This window comes from Siniperca chuatsi, linkage group LG19 (genome assembly GCF_020085105.1).
Source record: "Siniperca chuatsi isolate FFG_IHB_CAS linkage group LG19, ASM2008510v1, whole genome shotgun sequence".
In the NCBI taxonomy this organism is placed as follows: domain Eukaryota; kingdom Metazoa; phylum Chordata; class Actinopteri; order Centrarchiformes; family Sinipercidae; genus Siniperca; species Siniperca chuatsi.
Genome location: NC_058060.1, coordinates 10,911,074 through 10,937,815, shown reverse-complemented (window position 1 = coordinate 10,937,815; position 26,742 = coordinate 10,911,074). Strand labels below are relative to the sequence as shown.

The following is a 26,742-nucleotide window of genomic DNA, read 5'->3' as shown; positions in this document are numbered from 1 at the left end:
CATATTAAATGGAGAATCTAAGAGGTCCGACCCACCGTGCACCCCTTGGCCTCTGATGACGGAGAACAGATGAGCTGAATTTCAAACGTCCACAGCCACCATGAACTAGTCTGGCTGGTCTGTCTCTGCTCTCTGGTCACTGGCAGAGAGGATAGAGGATGGAGGGGAAAATGAGGAAGGGGTGGGGCAGGAGGGGAGGGCGTGAGACGAGGGGGGAAAGAAAAATGTAAGAGCAGAAAGCCTAGCAGATCAAAGAAAACAACATGGGAGAGGATATGAGTGCTTTGAGAAGTAATATAGCCGAGATAGCATCTGTTTTCCGTAGCATGCAGGAGGCTTGAGACAAGCCCAGGAAAAAGACAACGGAGAGCGAGTGCACTTTAGCCGAGGATAAAACCAAACACAAATGGGTTATTAAGAAGCCCTCAATGTAATATCTGGCTAACATTAAAGTGTCTCTTTTCGAAATGATCCACTGCTGGGGAGAGGGGGCGTTTTATGATACTGATGTTGAATAAATAATATGAAGGATCATTATAAGGGAGTGGGTGTTTATATGTGTGGATCTGTATCTTTTAGGAAAAGAGATTAAAGAAGAAAAAACAGACATGTTCTCACTAGGGCCTTGTTGGACAGTTTACTAAACCCCAAGAAGTCATGTTCTGTAACAAAAAGTTCCAAAACAAACATTTAGATGCCTGTTAATGATTAAAATAGGCACTGTTAGTATTTCCTCAGCCTCACCTCTACACTAACCCGAATTTAAATGTGTTTTAATGAAGATGGAGTGGAGTGATGGCTAAAACCTTTTTATTATGTGCTTTATCTGGTGTTCAGTGTATACTTCCCAAATGTATTGCCTTGGCTGATCGTGCAAAATCTCATCAGTAGACATTTTTTAACCTTGTTTGAAAGAAAACTTTAAAAACGTATATCATCCTTTATTTTATTTTCATAAAAACAGATATTGTGATTTAAGGAGGACTAATGTCAATTCAACAAATGTTAAAATCGGAGACACAAACTCTGTGCAGGACACTCACCCAGTTGTCTATTTTCATTTCTATGGTCCATATAGTATATCAAAACCATTCATAGGTCGTGCTCCCATATGAGCCTCCTGAAGATTGAATAATGTCCTTCCTGATCTGCGCTGCAAGAGGCCATATTGGATCCAGATTTCACTGGTTCAAAAGTCATTTCATTCCCCTTCATTTCTCCCTCTCTCTCTCTTTGCTTTATTCCTCTCCATCTCTCTCAAGCCTTCTCTCTGCCTGCTTTATTTATTGCAGGTCCAGCGGTGTGGTACAAAGCCATTACCCGCGCATATGTACCTTTTTGAATAATCAATAAATAATTATTTTATTATTTAATAGGATCGTATGGGAAAAGGAAATGGGTTTTATTACATAAATCCATCACGCATGATGAATGGGTACACTTGTAAAGTTGGACGGGGGAGAAGGGAAAGTGGTCGGACAGGCCTGCGCCTGCGCTCTACTGCTGTGCCTTGCTGAGCACTTTCTCCATGCGAGGTTGTAAATATGACATTTTTGTCTCTTTGGGACTGTCAATTGGAGTGCAAGGGGAATGGGGGAGGGGGACTGTAAATTCAGAGAGATTAATTAACCTTTTATATTTGCAATTCAGCCCTGCATCTTTTTCTGTATATTGTGACCCCTATGAGCAGGGGGGTGAGAGACCTGGCCGCGGACGGCCCAGGGAGTGCAGACGTCTCATTCCAAATGAGTTATTAACAGAATTTTTTGAATAGATGGAAAAATTGTAGCCTGGCCGTTTAGTGTCATAAAGGCCGAGTTGGCGAGGCAGCAGGGGCCTCCCAGGGACAGGAGGCAATACCATTACAATCAAATCTGAGATGGAAGAGGGATTGAGCTGTCCATTCTGAATTTTTATATTGTCAGAGGGCCGGGGAGGAAATAATGCCATCCTGGAGTGTATTAACCTCTGGCTGGGGAAAGAGGACGGGGCAGAGGGAGGGATTTGAGATTGCACAGCAGGGAGAAAGAAGGGCTAGAAGAGGGAGGAGAGGAATGAAGGGGCAAAAGAGAGTTTCATGTCTTATATGCTGGGGAAGCCAAAGAGAGAGAGACAGGGATATGAGATGGCCGAGAGACAGAGCCAGAACAGAAGACGGGAGTAGGGAGTAATGCAATGAGGATTTAGAGAGAAATACTGAAAGAAATGTAGGTGGAGGAAAGGGGGGAGAAAAGCATATATGGGCTAAAGTTGTCATGATACCAGAATTTTAAACTTCGATACAATACTAGTATAAAAACAACCTGCACACAGTGCTGGTACAGAAAAAGTCACTGAACACATATTGAGGACCAGTTGATTTTCTTCCCCGTTGTTTCATCTCTGCAGCCTTGGTTTGAAAATCTGATTGTAGAACTGTTTTTTTAGTTTCGACACTTTCAATACTACAATTAACTGATATCGTATCATTTTAAACACATGGTATCAAAAAAGTACCTAAGTATCAATACTTTTGACAACCTGAATATGGAAATGACTGCAAGGGGGAGAAGGAAGAAGAGAGTTGATGAGAAAGAAAGAGAGGAAAAGAGGGAAGAAGAGGGAGTCTGGAAGAAATGGGGGAATGATATGGAGGGAGGAGATGAAGGAGGCAAGGTAGAGGCCGGAGGGGAAGGTGTAGGGATAAAGCTGCTCTACAGTGTATACCTAATCACAATATTAAGATGATACTGGAACATGATAATCATAATATTATTTTGCTGTTCAATTTAACTTCTCTACAATTTGCCATTATTTCTTTGACTTCACACCAAGACATTTTAAGGGGTGCAAGAAGTACTCTGATTCTTTACTGAGCAGTATGTAGTAATACCACAGTGTTACTCCATTACAAGTCTGGCATTCAAAAAATTGTACTTGAGTAAAATTATTAGCAGCAAAATGTAGTTAAAGTATCAAACATAAAGTACTCATTATGCAGCATAATGGCCACAGTCAGCGATATTTAATAATAATAATAATAATATTTAATAATTTTAGACATATGGTTATTGTTACTGATGCATGAACATGTAAGCAGCATTTTTATGTTGTAGCTGGTCGAGAGGGAGCTAATTATATACATTTTGTTAGTTTAATATAACAATGCATCTATAAACTGATCCTTTTTTTTTGCCTAATCTTAATCTGTAAACTATAGTTGTCAAAAAAAAGTAGTGGAATAAAAAGTACAAAATGTCCCTCTTAAACGTAGTGGAATTAAAGTATACGGTAGAAGTACAGTATGTGAGAACACGTACTTGACGTTAGTTGCTTCCTACCACTGGAGGTTGTCCTCAGGCTTCTTTTTTAAGCTCTGGAAAGTCTTATTAATTTGACTGTCCATTAAATGGTCCTTTTTTATTATTAACTGGACCACTCAAATAGAATATGATTCATAAATTGATATTGTCCTTTAAGTCTTTACGGGAATAAAAACATGCTTGAAGAAGCCTATCACAGCACGGAACAATGATGCTAATCCGGACAAACTACCAAAACTTGCATGTGCACGGCGGTGGTGAGAGGAGGCAGCAAACTCACCGTGTAACTCAAGATGGATTCTTCAACACAGGTAAAAACATGCAGTCTGTGCCGTTTTACTTTAACTAAAAGCATGCACTCATTTTCTGAACGTACTACTTAACTGCTCATGTCGCAGGCTAATATAGTTTTACATATTTAAGACCGAATTTAAGTATAAGTTGTTTAGCGGGCTGATAATGTGAAGGTATTCACCTGCTACAGCGCGTGGCTATGTAGACCAATAGCATCACAGTTCAAAGGTCGGAGCGGCGTGGAGCGGAAGTTGTTGGCTGCTTCTGTTACTGCAGCAAGTGCAGGCAGCTTTTAGCAGGCTAATACGCCTCTCAACGTCTTTTGGATGTTTGTCATTGGAAGGGAATAATATGAAAACGGTCGAAATGTGTAAAAGATGAAGCCGGCATGTCCAGGGAAATGATTTTCACCGGCATCGCCTCTGAAGAAGAGGATAAGTTAACGTAAAGAAAACCCGGAAGTGTTGGTGAAGGTAACAAACTTGCTACTGTAGCTTGCTTGTTTGCTGAGAAATCAGTTAGGGATGACATAAGGCGCTAACAGTAATCCTCTCATAAGGTGACAGTAATTGTTAGGATAACTACTTGTCTTTAGATGCTTGATCTATGTTAGCTAATTATATGACAGCTTCTACTTCAGTCGTTAGCAACCGGCTACTTCATGTAGCCTAGCTAACAACAACAACAGTCATAATTTAGAATGAAAAACAATATAACAGCTTATGAATGTTTTACATGTCCTAACAAAGGCGAGGAATACATGACATAAGCTGTAATAACTGTTATGATGCAGCAGCAGTCTGAGCATAAATGCAAGTAGGTGCTCAAAAGGTCCGTGCGTCCGTCTCCAAAGTTTTTTTTTTTTTTTTTTTTGAAGGTTGAACAGGTCTTACTTTTGGCGACACTCTCACTGTGGTTATTTTTTATTGTCAAATGATGAAAGCTTAGCTCTGGGCTAAGTTTGTCCTATCCATCTTTTATTTTCAGCCTTATCCACTTTGTTATATCACATGAGTTTCTTTATGTTAGTTACTGTACTGTATATAAAGGTATATCTATCTGCATTGCTAATCTACAAGAATGATGTAATGCCTCTTTGAGCTTTTGCTCTCTGTTCCTACGAAAGCTCCGGACTGCGCTTGACACTTGAGCAGGAGAAAATGATGTCCTATATGATTATTGCCTAAATCTCTCTTTATGTTCCCACAGCTTCCAGCAGCCACAGACACAATGAGTGCCAAATATGGCCTGGTGGGCTACAACAGTTCACGGAAGAACATTTCAATCTCCATCCCGTCGTCCACGGAGGTGATGTCACCCCACATAAAGTCTGTGGAGGAGCTGAGGGTCCTGGGAATCAACCTCAGCAGCTTCAGTTCCCCCACACAGTTCTTCATCTGTGTGGCTGGAGTCTTCCTCTTTTACCTCATCTATGGATACCTGCAGGTAACACAGGAAGAAAGACACAATCTGAGAGATGCCTTCAAGCACACACACACACACACACACACACACACACACACATTATCATTACATTGTGATTCTTTATTTGTCCCTCCCACCCAGGAGTTGATATTTTCCGTGGAAGGATTCAAGCCTTTTGGTTGGTACCTCACTCTGGTCCAGTTTGGCTTCTACTCCATGTTTGGGCTAGTGGAGCTTCAGCTCACACAGGACAAACGCAGAAGGTAAATAATCTCCTGCTCCCAGATGACTGTACGCTTCTTTTGTTTATTCAGCTTTGTCACTGTCACTCATTTGTAACAGGGGTTTTTTTTTGTGATACTGTAATTCACATTTGAAGACGGTGTTTCTGTAAGATGTATACCCCATCTTTAGCAGATGTTTTTGGAAGAATTGGTGGTGACCAATTTTTGTTAAATCTTCTGGAGCATCACACCAGTTTAACATCGAATTTTTTTCCCACCTACTTTATATTTTCCTGTCTTCCAGGATACCAGGGAAGACCTATATGATCATAGCATTTCTAACAGTGGGTACTATGGGCTTGTCCAATACCTCTCTGGGCTACTTGAACTACCCTACACAGGTCATCTTCAAGTGCTGTAAACTCATCCCAGTCATGATTGGAGGAGTTTTTATACAAGGTAAGCTGCTTCTACTGTATATGTTTTTACACACAGACCTTACAGATGCAACTACATGTTTACATATTTACTTGTGCTGGTGGTTGTTGCTTTTTTCTTTACATTTGACAACTTAATTCTGGGGTTTGAAGTTGTCCATTATATTTCTTGTTAAAACAAGGCTTGTCAAGTGTTAACTCTGAGCTGGCTTCGTGGAATAGCTTAAACCTGAATCAATGGTTTAGATTAACCAAAGTCAGGATTTTCAAGTCTACCTTTCCTGCTTTCTGGTATACCCTCAGACCAATTATATTATTGTGATCAGTTGACAAACACACCTATATAGATTTTTTCATCATTAAGACACACTCTTAAATTATAAATGTGAATTTATCCCAAGTTGTTATGGTCAAAAAGGTAAGGATTGGGCCTTGAGCAGTTCAAAAACATCAGGAATTAGATTTTTCTCTCAGAATTTAAAAACTCTAAAGTAAACAAAATTATCAGCATTTGTATTCAGAAGATAAAGAAATCTCTGAAAGTAGTCGCATCATTACTTAAAGAAAAAATTCCATGTTTTGCTTATTGAACTCAAAATGATTCAACGATAGTCATCAGTCAGGAAAGGTAGACTTTACATTTTACACCTCATTTCAGTCATCGCACAAGTTTCCTTTGAAGTGATGACCACCTTTCAACATGCGATACCTTCTTTTTATCTATGTCTGTTGTTTTCGGTTGTCAGAGCCCAGTCGGCTGTACTCGCTGTTTCTCCCTGCTCTTGGTTCTGTCTGTCCTTTCATCCTCACACCGGCCTTCTCAAGGTTCTGCGTCCTCAACGTTAGACAGGTTTTGTGTATTTTTTGCCTTCCTGCGACACTCTCTCTCTCTCTCTCTCTCTCTCTCACTCTCTCTGGATGGGTAGATGTGAGGACCACGGTCCCTCAAGGGGTCGAGTGGAAAACAGAATTTGTTCACTTAGAATGCAAAGAGGAAAGAAAGTGGGAGAGAGGTGGGGATGGATGAAGGGAGGGGTGTGGGGTTGCATCTGATGTGAGGCCCTTCAAAGGCGAGTCTGGGAATCAAAGCCGACCACGGCCAACCTGATGCTGCGTCCCCTTGTCAACCTCAAGGCATCTATCCGTCAGCCTGTTTTTGGAAGACTCCTTCATCCTGTTGTTTTTTGTTTTCCCCAACTTTTGCTTTTTCACACAGCTTTTTTTTTTTTTGGTGCATTGCACAACCTCAGAAACTTCAAATTGTCAAGAATGCCCATTGTAAAAACTTTTAGTTAAATTTTTACCTGAGTCCAATGTCAACTTCTTTTATTTAAAAAGAGATGGGTCATCTTTTGAAGATTTCTTTGCAAGCTGTGCTCGAGGGGAAGTACTCTCCCTGCGCAATGTCTCAGTTTGGTTTCTCTGTGTTTGTGATGTTGTAAAAGGTTTTGGAAGTTTCACCAGTTGCATACATTTCAGTTTAGATTTCATGCTGGTATAATCTCTAAAAGTTAGTCCTTGTTTTCCTTTTGTGAAGTTAGTCAAAATGTGATTTAGGAGATTTGAGGAATTGCAGATAGAGGTTCAAAATGATTCAGTACTATGTGTTTGTGTTCCAGGTAAACGCTATAATCTGGCTGATGTGTCTGCTGCTCTCTGCATGAGTCTGGGACTCATCTGGTTTACGCTAGCCGACAGTACAGTGGCGCCCAACTTCAACGTCACAGGTAATTTCCTCTAGATCCAACAGCAGATTCCAGTGGCTTCACAGAAATGCTGTAATACTACAAGCAGTCACACATCTTTATGCTATACTCTCATTGTCAGTTTGTCTTTACTAAAAGGTACGTGTGGCACTGCATATGCATAAGAAGCGTGGAGACGTGTTTTGCTAAGTGCAAACCCACTAGCTTATCTCTGTACAGCGTCAGCTAAAATACATCATTTTAGCATGTGTTCAGATATCCATGTTCTTAGTTTTTTTGTGTTTATATGTGTGTTGCATACAGGTGTTCTCCTCATCTCCCTGGCACTGTGTGCAGACGCCGCCATTGGAAACGTGCAGGAGAAAGCCATGAAACTCCATAATGGCTCCAACTCTGAAATGGTGCCCTGCTTATCTAACTGAAAAAAGTAGACGTACATAAAGTACATAATAAAGTAGATACACTACCATTCAAAAGCTTGGAATTGCCTGCCACAAAGCTTGATTCAGTACAGTCAGATCAGCTGAGAGAGCTACTCTATATTTCTGAATGGTCTTTCATGTTTTTAGGTTGTAGAAAATCTTCTTTAAAAATAGATGTTATTTGGTATAAAGGATTTGCAAAAAAGGTAATATTTTGTACATGAAGAACAAAACGCTGTACAATGGTTCAAATAGACTGACAAAGATACCTCTGAGCAACAGAAATCAGCCATCATTGATAAAAGAATTTGGAAGCTTAGCATTAAAATATGTGCAGATTTAAATAGGAACAGGTTCCTGTTTGTGTCAAGTGCACAATAATGCCTCTAACAAGCTGGAATTAACAGGCTTAACATGTTGCTTTAGCAAAGCTATTCTTAAAACTTCAAAATAGAAATAGTAGGTTAGTCTAGGGTTAGTTCTGTTGGAATCAGATCAACATCAAGATCAGAATAGCACCTGAACATACTATGGACTGACAAATCACAGTTTAAACCTCAATCTAACCACTGAGTAGACTGCAGAGGACCCAAAGAAAAACGGTTTTCTAATTGCAAGCACAGTTGTGGTTCAAAAATAATCTAGGGTCACTTACGTTCTCGACTGGAAAAGAAATTAAAAAAAATTGAAGAGTTTTGGAGCGGGTTACAACAGTATTCTCCCTTGTCATGCAACACTATGGGGACATCGACTAAATAGAAGTTTTAATCATTTAATTCTTCTTCTTTTTGGGCCAAAACTATTTCAAGTGTAAATAATTCATTTGGTGTCTGAATTATACTGTTTTTAATCTGATAAAATTATTGAAGGAATAAAAACACCAAGTGATTCCAAACCTTTAAACGGTAGTGTAAGTCTGTTGGCAACTAGTTTTGTTGAGTACAGAATATGTAGCTCTGCTTGACTGTGTCATCAAAAGAAGACTGCTATGTTTATTATGTGTGATGTCACTGACTGGTCACACGGGGCTGTGTTGACAGGTGCTGTACTCGTACTCCATCGGTTTTGTCTACATACTGACAGGTCTGCTCTGTGTGGGTGGGCTGGGGCCAGCAGTGGCATTCTGCTCAGAGGTGAGTATACCTTAAAACAATAAGACTAGATACCCCTGGCACTTTATGTGGCTGCCCACAGACTGATATTATCATAGAGGTTGTTTACTGTATGTATGTATAATCGACATGATGCCTCTTCTTCTTTTTAAGATATGCAAATCATTATTTATGTATATATTATAATCATAATCTTATGTCTTGCGACAGGCCACTGCTTTTTATTTTAGGCTGTGTATATACTCATAAGATGATTTAATGGCTTACAGTACGCACTTTATTGTAAGTCCTGATGTTACTGCGGCAGCGGGAGGATACAGTTTTCAGTAATGTTTCTGTTTCCCTCCCAGCATCCTGTGAAGACATACGGTTATGCATTCTGCTTCTCTCTTACGGGTTATTTTGGCATCTCCTTCGTGCTGGCCTTGATCAAGCTCTTTGGTGCCCTGGTTGCAGTGACAGGTCAGAGCGACAGATTGTCAAATCTTCTTTTCATTATGGGATAACCTGACTAGTAATTGATTTGTAATTTTAGTTTAGACAGACAGTTGTGTCATAATCTATTTTTAACACAATTACAATGATGAACAATTAACAGTATAATACCCAGCTTTAGACTCGAAATGTCTCTTTGAACATGATAGAAAGCTACATCTGTTGAACGTGTGTTTCTTATTTGTAATTAAGTAAAACCACAAATGTGTTTTACTTCTTTGCAGTGACCACCGGGCGAAAGGCCATGACTATCGTACTTTCCTTCATGTTCTTCGCAAAACCTTTCACTTTTCAGTAAGTACCGTCACCTTCTGACTTCGATCAGTTTTCTTCTAGTTTAAAGTAACTCTACACTGACCTCTCCTTTGACCAATAAAACTTGATTTGGCTCCCCTGCCCCCGGTTTTCATGTCCTCAGTCCATTTTCAGACCTTGACTACTCCTCTGCTCTTCCTCCTTGTCCTTCACTCTTGCTCACCCTCCAACTCCTCTGTGCTGTCAAAAGGGTCTCGTTTTCTGCTGTACCTCTCCTGCTCTGTTTCTGCATCATGACTTTCGACATGCATACACACACACACATGCACACAATACAAAAAACTTTTTGTGTATCTTCATGGCCAACTTCATTCTCCCTCCAGCTGGTGTATGCCCTCCACCATCGCTCAACTCACAGTCCCTTTCATGGCTGCAGTTTACACTTTTTAAACCAAAAGATTTTATTATCAGTATATGTACAGTATTATCAGTAAACAGCTAGTTTGACCAAACTCCAAATTTGGCTTATTTGCCTTTTTATTGTAAAACTGTACAATAATAGCATCTGACTTGTTAAGTTACTCGACTCATTTATTTAGGTTTTTCCATTCGTTTGTCACTGGTCTGTCTTTTCTTGTAAACAAGTTTCTCAATCTCACAAATCTAAAAGAAATCTAACAAATGTGTTGAGTGTATTTCCTTTATATATACACAAACAATAATATTTTTGAAAAGTTTGAAACCTGCATTGTTTACATCTATGTTTATTTTCTAGCCGTCTTCTACTTTACTGCCTTTGCTGGCGCATTGCTGTGCGCATGACCTGCAGATTGCAAGGAGTGTGTATTGGGTCACCCGTGTACTCAAGTGCGTGTGTACAAGAACAAAAGAAACAGGGACCCACTCTTAAACATTGCTCTATAGCGCTACTAGTGGTCATAAGATCCACGGGGTACCCTGGAATTTGGAAATCTGAGATAAAACTGGAAAGTCTTTTCATGACCATCTTGTTGAACCCTGCTCTACTTTATACTTTATATCCAAGAATTACATTAGCATTAATTAGCATCTGCAGTTTTGCACTTCATTTCAACAAGATATCTAACCTTTCCGTCTCTCCCTCCTCAGGTACATTTGGGGTGGCCTTCTGGTGCTCTTTGGCATCTTCTTGAATGTTTACAGTAAAAACAGAGAGAAAATGAAGCTTCCCTCCATCAAGGACCTCAAGAACTGGCTGCTGACAGGAAAGAAAGTCCGATTTCTCTCACAAAATGTATAGGAGGCACCCACAGGTGTAGCGGAAGTCCTGTACTGGCAGACTGTACGTCTGTTCAGATAGAGTTGGCCCACCTGTTTCAGGCAATGTGCTGAAGCCCGAGCTACGAGCCTCATCACCACCAACATTGAGCCAAGGATGGGTATACGGAGTCTGACCACCAATCAGCCTCAGAAACAGCTGGCACACAATTAAACTACGATGGGCGATAGAGTCGCTGTATCCGTCTCTATCTACCAGTACACCACTGGTGTAGAACTTATTCAAACTCTCAGCAAACTAAAGGAACTGTAACTATTTTTTACAAGGGGATCAATGCTAGTGGGCTCTTCTAAAGCAATGCTTCAGAGCCCCACAGAAACATTTCCACCATGGAGGACAACACTTAGGACTTTTAGGACTCTCTAAAGGGAAGCCAGCGCCTTGGCTAACCAAATCGCACAGTTTTGCACTGGAAATGACTTGTACACTTAAACCTTTGAGTGGTTGGGGGACCTGAAATGTTGGAAGAAAAAGAGCACAGAGCGACATGTTAACCTGTCATGTCTGAAATTAATGTTTGTCCCCCACCTTTAAAGAAAAAATACATATACATCGATAAAACGGCATATTTGCACCTGCATGTGCCAGAAAGACAAAACAGAACTTAGTTTTACATAATCACTGTCTTGATAAAAGTGGCTTTTTTCATAGTTGGTCATTTCTATCTGAACATGCTTTAAGTCTGAAGTCCCTAAAATGTGGGATCTGTGTGATCATATGGTGACATTTTGGGGAATATGGAGACATTTGTTCCTGTGTACATCAATACATCAAAAATGTAAACTGCCATAATTTGCTAACCATGTGTTTGGGTGAAAGGTTACCATTCTTTTTACATTAAAACAAACTGAGATGTTTCTCTTCAAGTCCAGTGTTTTCTCTGTGTGTTCTGTGTGTGTGTTCTGTGTGTCTCATCAGCCAACCCTTATTCTCCCCCCTTGCACTGCTTGAGAGAAGAGTTGAAATGTTGCCAAACTGTGTGTGTGTGTGTGTGTTTATCCATCCAGTGGCCTTAGGCATGTTTGATTAGGAGTCCTGAAAAAAAGATAGCACTGCTAGACAGAAAATAAACATCAGTCTTCACTGTGCTTCAGCTGTCCTATTCATTTGGATCCATCCTGCGTGTGTGTGTGTGTGTGCGTGTGTGCGTGTGTGCGTGTGTGCGTGTGTGCGTGTGTGCGTGTGTGCGTGTGTGTGTGTGTGTGTGTGTGTGTGTGTGTGTGTGTGTGTGTCAGTCATTCACATGAATGTCTCCATTCGCTCTAAATGATGATGTGATGAAGCTCACACCTGGTTATTCAGCAATACACTACAGTTTCCTCTGTTGGGCCATTTAAGGATATTGTGGTGAGATTTACACTAAGTTTGGTTAAAATTGTGTCCTCAATAACAACAGTGTTTCTACCAATAACACATTATTGTGTAACAGTAGTAGGTGGTTGCATGGTAAATCTTGGAATTTTTTTGTCTTTCATGCATAAACCATCTTCACTGAATCCCTGCTTTCAGTATAAATCACTGTGCATCTGGTTTCAATGTGGAAAATGTGATCCAGTGCATAGATAGTCATTTCCCAAGAGATCTGTGCTTGTCCAGTCCTGTTCACTGCTTATCATATAGTTGCACCAGTTTAACAGCAGAGCTATTTTGATGTGCAATACAGTTCTGACAGGTACTGGTGTCGATGGGACATTTGCTTTTATGTATTTTCACTACTTTATCCATAAAGCTTGATAATAGTTGTAAATATACAACAGTTTAAAAACAAGTTTCTAATTTTGGTCTGATAATCTAAGACATATACACAGTCAAATCCATTGTAACACTGTTTTATTATGAGTCTAGATATCCACAAAATATAAATAAATTCTTGTCCTGAGATAAATGATTTATAAGCTGCAGGGTTGCCAAGTCATTAGAGACACCATCCTTCAACCTTGGACCCAGATCCTCCATGTCAAAGTTCCCTAGAGCAGGAAACCAGCGCTGATGTTCTGTCTGCTGACCATGCATTTTGACCACTCAGTGAAGATATACAGGTAAGAGAATTTCCTTACAAGGTCAATAAAGTGTTATATTACATCACTTCACATGTCCAGTACTAAAAATCTGATACACTTTTTTTTATTGATTGCAAATCCAAAAGGCCTCATCAAGGAAATATTTAAGTAGGCTAGGAATAAATTGGAAATGTTTGAGAAGTTTTTTGTCCTTGATGTTCGCTTTACGCGTGTGTCTGTGTGTGTGTGAGTGTTACTGCCATAGCATGGTGTGAAATGACAGAGACTTGCCAGCTCAGCAGGAGACAGCTGAGTGTGGTTCTCTCTGTGATCCTAATAAAGGCCCAGATATTACAGTCTCACTTCCAGGCGGGAAACCTAACGCTGGGCCAATTAGTAATTTGCTATTTCATAAAATTTGGCAGCTTGTGTCTGATGACAAACTGACAAAGATCGTCTCTCCTCCAGCGAACCTTTGGCAGTATAGCAGTATACACACACACACACTGAGAGCTGCTAAGTTTTTTGTAACTCAATTGAAAACAGAAAATGACTTTGGATACATTCTTGTTTGGCTGCAGATTAAGGTTTCACACAAGCACGAAATGGAAAAAGGCTTTCTTCAAGAGGCCTTTTTTATGACATACAGCTCCTTGCTAAACTACTTTTTATATGATTGATGAACAGTGAAACAGTCCATTAGAGGTTGAGAGGTCATGTTGCAGTGTTAAAACATTAGTTTGCCATTATATACACCTTTGATGTGCAGCGTACAGTACTGCTTCATCGCTATGGGAACTGCTGTTCTCTTCCAGCTCCATGAAAGGTCATTATGGGATGGGAAAGCCCAGTTGACCCAAGGCAAAGTACATCATTTGTCTTTTAGCACCAGGAGAGCACACCTAACAAAGCAGGCTGACCCCTGTTAGAACGCTGAGGATTTGGACCATTTTTCAAAACCACACAGGAATTTGCCATCCACTGACGTCAGCTGTTGTTTATTGTTTTAGACAAACGTTTTTTTGTGAATGTGTGGACTTGTTTCCTTGTATGATTGTATGTCCTGTTTCATCAATAAGTCAATTAATTCACAATTCATAAATATTGAAATAAATTCAGATAGGCCTCCATTTGCAGTAGTACTCTTTTGTCTTTACTTTTACCTTTTTCTCTCTCTTTCTCCCTTTCCTTCTGCCTCCTCATCGTCCAACCCCCCACTTCCCATCACACACACCTGGTAACCTAGGCCATCCAACCTCTGCTCTCACATGGCTGCGGCCTGTCCTAATAAATAATGGGAGGTGTCCGGAGCTCATCATCCCAGCAAATAGGCTGCAATATAATATGTGGTCCGACCTCGGATAGCCAAAGCAGGGAGGGCTGGCAGCACATTCATTATGGGTGCAATTGGTTCAGCGAGGGCAGCAAGGTGGCTAGGTGAAGAATATGCACCATGTACACACACACCTGCTCTCTCACATACACAGTCCTTGTTGTCCTTGGCTAAATAGGAGGTACACACCCAAAAAACATTTATGTGGAGATTTATGTGGAATCCCAAACTTGAATATAGTCAGTTGTATGATTAAATGCAGTTGTCAGTATTTGAATGAGTTGAGATTCACTTATATTTTTCGTGAATTTTCTTCAGGTTTTTAAGAAATAGCTGCTTCCCCCTGCCTCAAGTCTTTAAGCTAAGTTGTAGTTTTACAGGAGGTTAGGTAACTATCTTTTTTGCTGGGCGCAGTAACTTCCTGGAGTTGTCTAGTCTTTACCATGAGGTTACCAGGCAACCATGTGTTGTTTTTACACTTCGGTATTTGTATTGCTTAAACAAACGAGATAAAACGTCTTAATAAGTGAGCTCTCGAGGTGCTGGTAGGCCTATTTTGTCACCTTTGTACAGAACCTGGCTAGCTGGTTCCCCTTGTTTCCAGTCCTTATGCTAAGCTAAGCTAACCAGCTGCTGGCAGTACATTCATATTTACCATAAAGACATGAGAGTGGTAACAATCTTCTCATCTAACTCTTGACAAGAAAACAAATATGCCTATTTCCCTAAAATGTATTTCCCAAAATGTCAAACTACTAAAGAACTATTAAAAATATTGCCATGGGTAAAGTACTAATGTCTTTTCCTCCTAATCCTCATTTTTACATCCTTCCTTTCCTCCTTCTTTCCCTGTCCATTTTCCATACACATGGATTCATTCTTTCTATCTCTTTTTTCTTTCCTTCATTCCATCTCACCTCCTTTCCTTCCTTCCTTTCCTCTCCACATCAGCCCCCTCCCCACCTCTTCCTCCTCCTCCTACCTCAGACTCATTACACCCCACCCACCCGTACCCCAGCCTCTGCGAGAAGCTCTCCTCATATAATATGATGGCCATCTGCTAGGCTGAGCCACGCTTTCCAAAGGCCCCGGGGCTAGATGTTTATCTGTCGTTTCCCTCTCAAACTCCTTTAAGAATGCAAAACATATCAGCGATCATCACCACTACAATTAGCACAGGTGCTGCTGAGCTGTAAAGTGATCAGGAGAAATGGGAGGAAACATAATTGAAGTGGATTAGAGCAGAGAGGTGGGAGGGGAAAAAAATGAAATAAAAATTCTGGAGGCTTGGACAGCAGCCCTTCTCTATACTGCTGTTTAAAATTCACTGTGCTGTGATTAAAACTGGTGCAGAGCGGTGGTGGAAGTCCTGGCAAGGAGTTTTGGTGTTTAACAGCTGTCTAGTGTTTTTCTGTCCCACTGTTTCCATGAATGTGGTCCTGCCAGGTTGAAATACGGAGTTGGAGGGTGTGATTGTGCATTATATAACCAAAAAATCAGGGCTTACATGTACTGCATGTATTTTTCAGGTTCACCTGAGGAGCTTGTACAGCAATGTGTGTGTGTGTGTGTGTGTGTGTGTGTGTGTGTGTGTGTGTGTGTGTGTGTGTGTGTGTGTGTGTGTACTATAAAGAGTCTAACACATGACAAACCAAATCTTCTTGTATTCGGCTTGTCAGCATCCACTGACAACATGGCAGCAAACATTTGTGCCAACACATATAGATACTGTACAGACACACACACCCTCACACACACACCATTTTGGTAGCTTGAGCGAGGCCGAAATATTCCTCTGCAGTCACTCATGAAGAGAAATTCTTAATAATAAATATCCAGCCAATAATGAATGTGCTGCTGGCTGCAGTTGTCTTGGGGGCATAATATCTAATTTCCTCCCAATGTTTCATATCCCTACTCCTGCATGTCGACACAGTCCATCATTACACCCAATGCAGGTTCCTATCACTTTTATTTATTTTTCAAATCAATATATAAATCAAAGCCTGGACAGATGAGATCCAATAAATTACAGAGTGCCGGACAAATGCGGAATGTTAACTGTGTACCAGGAGAAAAGATTCCCATGGGTACTACCTGGTCTGCGTTGTGTGCTAGAGGAAAATCTACTAAATGTCATATTAAATCACAGCTAACTTGAATATTACTCAGCGCTGTTTTTAATACAAGTGGAAAAACTCATCCAAGGCCAAATCTGAATGTGTTTTGTAGATTTAATGTATCTTCACTAATGGTTTTTACATCTTATCTTATCTCTTATTTTGTTAATGTTTTGAAAACTTAAAAAATCAAGAATGAGACGAGCAAGTCGATGATGTCTGTTGTGGTCTTGGCAGTAAAAGAAATGGAAGAGAAAATGAAGCCATAACACAGCATTTGCACTGAAATTATCTGGTAGATCCCATTTTGTATCCCTTCCCACCAGCCACTCATTTAAATTGAACTGGGGGATGCAAAATAGAGCAGCGGAGCACTGATCGTCTGTATACTAGCTATAGTGTGTGAGTCACCCCTTCTATTCCAAGCTCAGCCACATGGAAAAATGGGAAGAAACGGGGGCAAGAGGATAGAGAACCAGGTGAAATAGAGCATAGAGAACAGGGGAGGAGGGTCGGCATCCACATGCAGCTGCCATGTTGAATCCTCACTACGGACTCACGTAGGTGCAGGGGCTAACCAGTCAGCTCGGGCATAGACCCATGACGTGAAGGGCGGGCTCAGAGGGCGCACACACACACACTCAGCTATACCTGAGCGTGGCAATCATCGCTATCAGCAGGGAATATGCTACCATCAGGCCCCATAACGTCAGAGTACACCTTGGCGCTGACACCACATGACATGCATATGTGCGGAGGCAGCGTGAGGCGATGCCAGGCCAGGCAGCAGCAGGGGTTTGAAGGAGATTCCCATTGACAGTGGTCCGGTGGGGGGGAGAAGAGACCTCCACCGCAAAGTGAAACGGCAGGCCTTCTTCACTACATGGTAGGAACACAAAGAGAGAAGCAGAGCCACATGGACACTGAGAATGAGAGAAATGACCAAAGGATAGAAGAAATGTCAGCTTATGTCAGCAGGTGTGTGAATAGCTGGCATGCTGCATGTTAAAATGATAACAAGAGTGTAAAACAGTAATCTATCTCCACAATGGGAAACAATGAAGTATGACACATTGTTAAAGTGTGTTTTGTTTCAGCCTTGTTACTAACATTGTTATACAAAGACAGATGTACTCCATGATTGCACAATGTTTAATATCAAATTATTATACAATATAAAAGTCACATTTGGCCAGAACTGGAATTAGCATAGGGAGCACAGTATTAGTCCATGACATAGAGTCTACGTTAGGACTGCAACTAGCAATTATTTTCATTATCGATTAATCTCTTTTTTTCTCAATTAATTATCGTTTGGTCTACAAAATGTCAGAAAATAGTGACGACCATCACAATTTTCCAAAGCCCCAGACGACACATATCAAATTGCTGGTTTTTCTTGATCAACAGTCCAAAATCCAAAGATATTCACATCTTACTATCACAATCAGTAAGATAAAAAAAGCAGCAAATCCACTGAGGAGCTGGAATTTAGGACTACCATATACTTCATGGTATACGAATGGTCTATGATCACAGTTTGAAGTCTCTTCGTTCAGCTCTGAGCAGAAAATCTTCTCATGCCACCATTACTTTGTTTCAGTTGAGGATCAAGGACACTGTAGGAGTCTGAACAATAAAAATGCATACCTAAAACCATGGTAGCTTATTGATCTCCATAGGGAACTTCTCTTCATTTAGCCTCCTTACCAAAATGTGATAGGTCAGGGTCGGTGACAAGGCAATACCTCTTGCAGTCAGAATCAGTGTGGGTAAAAATGTGTTGTTCAAGGGCACTTTGGAAGGGCGATATTTTATGGCATGGGTAAAGAAGTCCCTTAAAGCATTACACCACCCTAGCTTTGCTTTGTCTTTAGATCACATTTATCAAGGGTCATGTGGAGCACTGATATGTGCACAGAGAGGGTTGTTGAGCACTTGAACATGATGCCTTCAAACAGCTGGTGCTCCAGACAGTTTGCCTATGCTACTGATACTTCATGTAGATATGATCCTTTTTAAGCTGTATTCCTCTGTTCATCTGATATATATATATTACAGTGGCCTTTGACAATCCACCAGTTTGATGTTAAACTGGAAGCAACATTTGGCCTGTTATTTTACTCTTTTTTTAAATGAATATTTTGGGCATAATAAAATAGGCTAAATAAATTTCTGATCAAACATCACAAGATAGAATACCAAACTTCCAACCATGTGGCGGTTTGGAACAATTACATAGAGTATCTTTTAACGCTACACGGGGAAACAAGATCTCATTTAAAAACAATAGCAAAGCAGAAGGCAGTTGTTCCAATATGGAGAATATAAAGAATAAATAATCCAGTTGTCTGCAGCGCCCAACGCAAAGCAATTTAACGCATCAGTGGCAGCTGCCTATTAATTTCCTGTAGAAGGAGAAAGGGGGGAGGCTGGGAGCACTGATTGGAGGGACAACACAGCTGCATCATGTATCACTTCAGAGCCAAACAAGACACACACACGCAAATAAATGCATAAATGCACACTCATACACACACATGAATCCACACAAGCAAACACATGCACGTCGTAGTTGTACTCGTGCTGTTTCCTATAGTGTCAGTGGTTGCATGGGAGCGAGGAGGCACAATATGCCTAATGCAGAGAGGCCCATATGTGACTCTTGTCCTTAGGGTGTTGCATCAATAATAGGTCCCCCAGGCAGGACGTCCCTGCTTCTACTATGCATCATGGAAATCCCAGTCCGCTTTAATTAGCTACCCAGCTCCCGACCCCTCCCCTGCTTCCCAAATAACTAAAGAGGGCGTGGCAGCACCAATTTCACTGGTGCAGATCCAAACAACACTATAAATCCAGCGGTATTTGGACACGGGCCACCATCAGTCCCAAACGACCACTCTGGTGACAGTAGGCACGCAGGGGCCACAGCCAAAAAATATATGATCTTAAAAACATCATAGCTGCTAAACTTCTTACAGTGTTTAGAAAAATATGTGTTCCCCATCCCACAAGCCAAATCATTACTTCCTCCTCAGTGGCAGAGCGCTTAAAAGAAGAATTGTCTTCACTAAAAGTTTTAAATATTTGCCTACAAACAAATTCTGTTTACCAGTTACATACCAATTCCTCATCCTTGGTAGAAAACAGCAACACTGGACCATCTCTCTGCCCCTCTGCTAGCTATTCATTTGACCTGTCTCATAGAATCAGTGTTTTGTTTGATGCATGGTTTTTCATTATCACTATGGCCCATCATTACTTTCCTCTTATTATAGTCTGAGGGACATTTGAGACAGTTCAGAAGAGCTGTGGATGAGGGACAACACACACACACAGTCATTTCTTTCTTTTGGGGGAGAAAAAAATGTGCCCCACAGACATAATGTCTGTGTTTTCCTGCAATTAATTAATGGGTCCCCAGCTAGTTAGCAGTAGGCAGCACTTGTTTCACCGTGGCGACTGAGAGAGGGGCGAAAGGGGTTGGAGCCAGGCTCGCCTCGGTAGCTGCAGGCTCTTATTTGTGAGCCACTGGATTTGGACTATTTTTAACGAAATCCTTTTATGGATAGATAAATCTGATTTTATGCAAGAAGAGTCTCCTGGGTTTCAATTAACTGGGGGTCATGCTGCAGATCTATCACAAAAAGAAAGAGGGTAGGGGAGAGAGAAAGAAAGGGAGAGAGGAAAAGATAGAAAAGAAAGTGAAAGGGAAGAGGAAAGCCTTTAATTAATACGGTCTAATTAAACATTTGTGAAATGCATTATCTGCACTGTTTTTTTTGTGTTATGTGTTTTTTTTTATGATGAGCCACGGATGCCTAATTGTTTGCCCCCCCCCAAAAAAAGTTGTTTTGTGGTTACATCATGGTTGTTAATAATGCAAAAGATGCTTTGGAGTGCCTTTTAACTGCAGTTTGTCTTTCCACAATTGAGGATTCAAAGAAAACTTGTAATTGGGAATGCTGTGTTTCTCACCCTTCAACTAGAGTCCTCTGGGTTCCTCTTGAAAACATTTGACTAACTGCAAAGATTTGGTGGCGGGGGAGGGGGGCACTTCTACAGTAGACTCTGGAAACTAATTCGATTCCTAAAACATGCAAGATGACAGCTTCCCGCTGCACGGCGGAGGTAGATTTGACTTTGAATCATGACACACTGTTTAATCACAGGCCACGAGGCATGGCAAGTCGCTAGACCTGAGGAGAGTCACATAAAGAGTGTCAAGCATGCGGGGCGAGAGATAGAGAGCGACAGAGAGAGGGCAAGAAAATCCACAACAGATTAAACAGTGTTTGGTCAAAACACACAGCATGATATGTGCGTCTATCACCTTACCGCTCTGTCTGTCTCATTGCGATGCATATTTCTTCCCAGCCAGCCCGCTCTCTCATTGTTAAACTACCCACAGGGCACTTCTTAATGTGAAGTTGATCTCAGGTTGTAGTCGCTTACACATGCGCGCACACACACACACACACACACACACCACTTCCACTCGGCACACTCCACCCCCATTGCTGCCATGACATTTCTCTCCCCATACAATTCCCAGCGTTATGCATTATGTCCATCTTTTTTCTCTCTCTGCATAGTGGGGGAATGATTCAGTTCATCAGAGCACGGAAATACGCTCGTATACTTTTGGCTGAAATGCACACACATGCTGGACCAGCACATGTCTATTTGATGATACAAGTCACATAGCTGAGCAAACACAGTGGAGTATATACTCACACACACACACACACACACACACACACACAAACACTGCTTAAGCAGGCAGGTTGAATAGTGTCACTGACAGATTCCTCTTTCATTATCTTGAGGACGCAGAACACTTGTGTGTGCACCAGCAGTCTCCATCTCACCTGTACGAACATCCGGAGTATTTTGAGTATCAATACTAGCATCAAAAAACTGATTAGTGTCTCTCTTCCACATTGTACCCATTTGTTATTTAGGAGTAGTTAAACTGTCTCCACAAACATTTCTCTATTGTCATCTTCCAAACATATTTGTTGTTCTCCATTAAAAACTGTCCTGTGTTTTAACATGCATGTTGCCTTTTAATTTAAGCAACTATAATCAATATTTTTATATTAACAATGGTTCGCATGACTACTTGTATGTAAAAGGGGTTGCTTGTAGTAAAGAATCCAAAGAAAAAGCTTTATAGCATCTTTCAGCTGATTGTTTTTGTTTTCCAGACCCCAACTTTACTATTTTGGTTCACTCTCACCGCTCTCATAGCATCGTTTTCAGCTGCAGCAGGTAGGTTTTCAGCGCCAAAGCTCTAAAAACCGACTGTACACTTCTGCCCAGCACCACACAGCAGTCAGACAAAGCTAGCTAGACCATTTAGCATCTAAAGACCCAGATATTTCCTTCAGGAGTTAGTTGAGACAAGCAACAAGAGCTAAGAGGAAGACAGAGCTAAGAGGAAGTGAATGTTGGACTCACCATTTGTCTGGTTATCTGTTGGTTGTGTAAATAGGCAACTTTTTGCTAGCAAGTTTGCTATATCTACGGTGATATTAGTGTTCGTCTTCACTGCACCAAAGTGGCCAAAACACAGTTCTTGCAGGTTTGAATAAGTAACAAGAGTAACAACAGTAACATTTGGTGGGGCTAAAAATGTATTCTGAAGTAGCCTATTAATGATACAGTCACCTCATGACAAGTTGCTCTCCCCACAACATTTTTTCACTTTCACATTGAAACCAAATTTTGTGATATCGCTCACTCAAAGTGGCAAGGAATGATCAGGTACAAACATGGAAGCCGGGTGATGTGTGTGTACATGAAGAAGATGGCAACTTTAAAGAGTAACTCCTAGCATCATTGCTGGGTATGGTTGGGTGCAGTCAAAGTGTGCTCTTTTGCACCTTTAACCACACCCAATAGTGATGTCACGGTGTACTGACCACACCCTAGAGTCCACTTGTACATCACTGCAGCAAAAAAAAAAAATCAGAGAGTTTTAAGTTAAAACTAAAACGCCAAACTCACTCTATGCGTGACACGGAAAAGTGACTTGTCTGCTCTAAAATGTTTTACGCTGCTGCCTAATCCCCCCTTCACCAATTTTGCCTCCTCTTTTCTCTTTTTTCCACTCAGTTCTTGCTCTCTACTCCTCCCACTCTCCGGTGCCCTTACCTCACCATCCCCTCCTACCACCCTCTCCTATATTAAGCTTGTCATCTCTGGTCCCAAGGTGCTCTAAGTGGTGGCAGCGCTAAGGTGCTAGCAGGGTGCAAGCAGGCTCTGCACTGAGCATGCCCAAAGAGCCAACCTAACTAATTAGAGATCCAACCTTGATGAGTGTTCTCTCTTTTTCTCTGTCTCTCTCTCACAGTCTCTCTCTCTCTTTCTCTCTCTCTCTCTTTCTCTCTCTCTCTCTCTCTCTCTCTCTCTCTCTCTCTCTCTCTCTCTCTCTCTCTCTCTCTCTCTCTCTCTCTCTCTCTCTCTCTCTCTCTCTATAAGCATGTGTATCTGGGCCCAGAAATTACTTAATATGATATATTAACATATTTCTGGCAGGAACGGCAGGAGGAGGGTGCTCGTTGGAGACAAATTATCCAAATTAATTTCTAATTTAAAATCCTATGCCTTTTATTATAAGCTGTGGGCGCCCTTGGTACCAGAGACACAGCAAGGAAGAGGGAATAAAGGCAGATAGAGAGCAGTGAAAGAAGAGTGAAGTCAAGGATGGAAGGAGGAATAAGAGGATGCTTTAATAACCTAGGCCGGTTTTTGCCCACAAACCAAATGAATAAACGGAGGGGGATATGAAGACACAGGAAGGATTTAACTGTACATGGCCGGCTGAACTTGGCCCAGCTTAATTCAGCCATGAGAGAACATCCCCAGAGAGGAAGAAGAGAAAGAGGAAAATGAAAATGGGTCCAAAAGTTTGAGGCATACTTGGATCTCCCCTTTGCCCTAATTAGTGGCCTCACATCCTCACTAAACCTGGGAGTGAGGAGAAGCCAGCGGCCATGATCATGGGTCAATCTTTGAGAAATTGTTATGAATCTGCACACAATAGCCCTGGGTGCTCATGGGAAATGTAGGCCCGGAAGCATGTCTGCGTGGAATGGTACTGGAGGTCTTCAGAAGCTCAAAATGACCAATTAGGCCGTCTTATTTTGGCCAGAGATAATACAGGAATCGGTCAACTTCTTCTGTTCATAATTTATGCCTATTACTGAGGATTAGCTGCAACTCATCCTTTCAAGAGCTTAGCAGCTACACACAGTTAAATGATTCATTGAATCACAAGGCATGAATTGTAATTATTGCAGCGATTTGTAAAGGAATTGTCAGATAGAAATGTAAGAATGTGCATGTACTATTGTGTAACATATAGGTCAACAGGCATGTGTTATACTTTGATTTTCATAAAACAAACCTCATGTCTGGAAGTTAAAATGGAAAACTGACAAGGTATTATTAAGCATTGTGATATATTGTTCTGAGTCTACCTCCTTCACTGTCATATAAGTGCCAGTGTGCATTTGTTTTACAGCGTGTTCATTCTCAAATTAAACATGAAGCAGGAGCTCTGGAGGATGAAGTTCTGTCTGAAGTTATCCCATTCTACATCACAATGTTTTACCCATTTTAAGATGCGTTAGCAGAGTAACATTACATGATTTATTGTCATTAACCAAAAGATAATGTAACAACATTTCAGCATGATAATAGTAAAACTCACTAACTGGTTACTGCTCCATGTTTTGCACTCTCTGAAAGCCAACTGTGAGCAAAAGCTCAGCTGCAAATGTTTCCCCTTTAAAGAAGAAATTACAGGACAACTTTGTTTACTGTACAGTAAAACCAGGCACTTCTATGGTTACATCAGTATGTAAATAGCGAGTGTATCAGTCATTATATTCCTTGTTAAGCTATTATCCACTGACAAGCCAAGCAACACGCATGGACTTGTAACGGCATGTTTAATCACCAATCTACCCAGGAGCCTACAGCTTGTTTCAACTAATATCAAATAATAGCACAGCTCACCGTGTAATGAACAAACACCCGCTTCCCTACACAAAGACATGCACACACAGCCTTGCTGCTACACCCTCCAAACATGGCACTGCAGCATAGCGGACACGGACATGTGTCTTCTGTTTCGGCTCTTGGGGACGAAGAGGTTTGTGGCGCTTGTGTTTCAGCTGGGTTTTTGCTGCAAACTCTGGGTGCTGTGTTGGCTCGGGGAGAGGCACAGCGCTGTAATTAAGGACAGAGGGAGGAGGATGTTCGTTAGATGTAGTGTCCTCATTAGTGTAAGTTCCACCCGGAGGTGGTGCTGAGCAACGAACACCTAATGAGACGCATATTGTAATGAAAGCAGGGAACCAACAACCGCCCAGATACAGGCATGGGCTCTCAAATTAGGGTGTGAGGAAAGACTTCTGAGACGTACCACACAATGTATATATTTCTTGCTCTGTAGGGTATATAATTTGTACTGTATTCATGGAGCTGGTATAGGATGACGACTTTTAGGAATATCCTGAGTTCTAACAACACTGTACAAGACTTGGGCAACATTTAAATGTGCCTCAGTGCATCCAGATTGTGTTATGTGATGAGCTGTCTGAGGTAAGTGAGCACAAGAGACTATTCCATTCTACTTTTGTTTTCTCTTTTACTCCAATCTATTCATTTAGGCCTCAGATGATAAGCGCTGCATTTGTATGCCAGGCTACAAATCACTGTTACATACTGTAAGCAGCCAGCCAGCCATACAGACACTGTAGGGGCTCACCTGCCCTGTGGCTAAAGACGACTGTAGCTACTGTATCCTGAGCAGACACACACACACACACACACACAGACAAAATATCTCACAGCATGCTTCTCGCCACAAGTACTGAACAGGTAATCTCACTTAATCATCTCAGAGGTCACCGCAAAGCGAGGTGGGACGATAATTGCTGTGCTGAGCAGCAAAAAGTGAAGGATTGCAGGGAGAGAGGGAGAGGGAGGCAGAGATGAATAGAAGAAAGAAAGAGAGGGAGAGAACATGGAGAGAAAGGGGGAAAGTGTGTGAGAGAGTGTGTGTGTGTGTGTGTGTGTGCGTGCGTGCATGCGTGCGTGACTGCTAGAGGGCAGATTCGGAGACAAAGCATATTGGCACTGCAAGGACAATTCTCGGCCCTGATGCTTCGACAGGAAATGCTCTGACAGGAAATTATACCGTTATTAAAACAATTTTTTGTTTATTATTTTGACTTTTTTTGCGGTATGGAATATTTTCAGCAAATATTCTGCTTTATCCAACCAGTAGTCTGTTATTTTATTTTTGCAGTTAAACTCCTGTTAAAAAGGCATAATGAGCTAATATGACAGTTAAACTAGATATGTGATTAGAAAAGAAAGAAAGAAAGAAAAAGATGCAACAAGAGGGGAGAGTATTGTGGAGAAATAAGAATGGCAGAGGGAGAGAAACGGAGGAAAGGAGAGTGACAGCCTCTCTCCCCCCGAGGGCTAACAGGGGCTGGCCTCCCTCGGCCTGTGACAGACAACCAAACAGGTACACTGTGAGATGATTTAAGGTGATAATAACCTCCACTTTGGCAGATGGATGGTGCCTCTCCCATGGCTGCTGATGCTTAATGAATGAAACATTAGTAAACATTACTAAAAACATGATTAGAGACCCCCCCCTGCAGACAGCAGGCGAAAAGGAGGGGGAAAAAAGATGAGTCAATGTGTCTTCAGCACCACCACCACCACCCACAGATACACACACACACACCACCCTCCCCTCCCTCTCGTCACTCTGACTGGATTGTCCAATTCTTTTATTCCTGCTCATCACTTTTGAATAAAAGATGAAAGAGAGGAAAGGGGACCTCAGGAGGCCAATATGTATTTGTCTCTGTATGTGTGTGTGTGTGTGTGTGTGTGTGTGTGTGTGTGTGTTAGTGTGATTTCTTCTGTCTTCTGGGTCTGTTGCCACTAGACCAAATGATATGTGTACAGCAAGGTGTGCCGCCTGCAGATATGCACAAGCCATACAAAGTGGCTTTATATAGGCAATGAGACAAAGCTCTCCAGATGCGAGGTGAAAAGAGGCAAGGACTCACTAAAATAGATATGCACTGTCACTGCCCTACCTACCAGTCAGCCTCAGTTAAGGAGTAATGGAATACACCCAAGACTGCAGGAATCCATGGGCAAGACAACTAGGACTGTAATATGTAAAATATATTCTTTTGCATTACCTGTTGCATTAATCATTCAGTTAAATTCAGTAAAATTAGAAGGAAAAAAACATAC

The 26,742-nt window shown here is 41.3% G+C and overlaps 2 protein-coding genes across 2 annotated transcripts in view; one reads left to right on the top strand and one right to left on the bottom strand.

The window, feature by feature from the left end:
- LOC122867079 overlaps positions 1–1,184 on the bottom strand; it is a 146,998-nt gene extending 145,814 nt beyond the window's left edge. The window contains exons 1-2 of the mRNA XM_044177447.1: positions 1,044–1,184; positions 36–139 (exon numbers count right to left, since the gene is read on the bottom strand). Coding sequence (XP_044033382.1) covers positions 36–139; positions 1,044–1,092 — 153 coding nt within the window. The 5' untranslated portion in view covers positions 1,093–1,184. The remainder of the gene's footprint in view (positions 1–35; positions 140–1,043) is intronic.
- A 2,643-nt stretch (positions 1,185–3,827) lies between these two features.
- Positions 3,828–11,856, top strand: slc35b3 (solute carrier family 35 member B3). The gene is made up of 10 exons (XM_044177207.1): positions 3,828–4,069; positions 4,806–5,042; positions 5,163–5,284; positions 5,550–5,704; positions 7,302–7,409; positions 7,692–7,789; positions 8,851–8,943; positions 9,273–9,384; positions 9,642–9,711; positions 10,801–11,856. Exons 2-10 carry the CDS (start codon positions 4,827–4,829, stop codon positions 10,949–10,951), a joined length of 1,125 nt encoding a protein of 374 aa, XP_044033142.1. The 5' UTR covers positions 3,828–4,069; positions 4,806–4,826; the 3' UTR covers positions 10,952–11,856.
- The last annotated feature ends 14,886 nt before the right edge of the window (positions 11,857–26,742 follow it).

Coding starts and splice junctions, on each gene's coding strand:
- slc35b3 (XM_044177207.1), top strand. CDS start 4,827: ATGAGTGCCAAATATGGCCTGGTGGGCTACAACAGTTCACGGAAGAAC. Junction 7,410..7,691: donor GCCCAACTTCAACGTCACAG/GTAATTTCCTCT, acceptor TGTTGCATACAG/GTGTTCTCCTCATCTCCCTG. Junction 9,712..10,800: donor GCAAAACCTTTCACTTTTCA/GTAAGTACCGTC, acceptor CTCCCTCCTCAG/GTACATTTGGGGTGGCCTTC.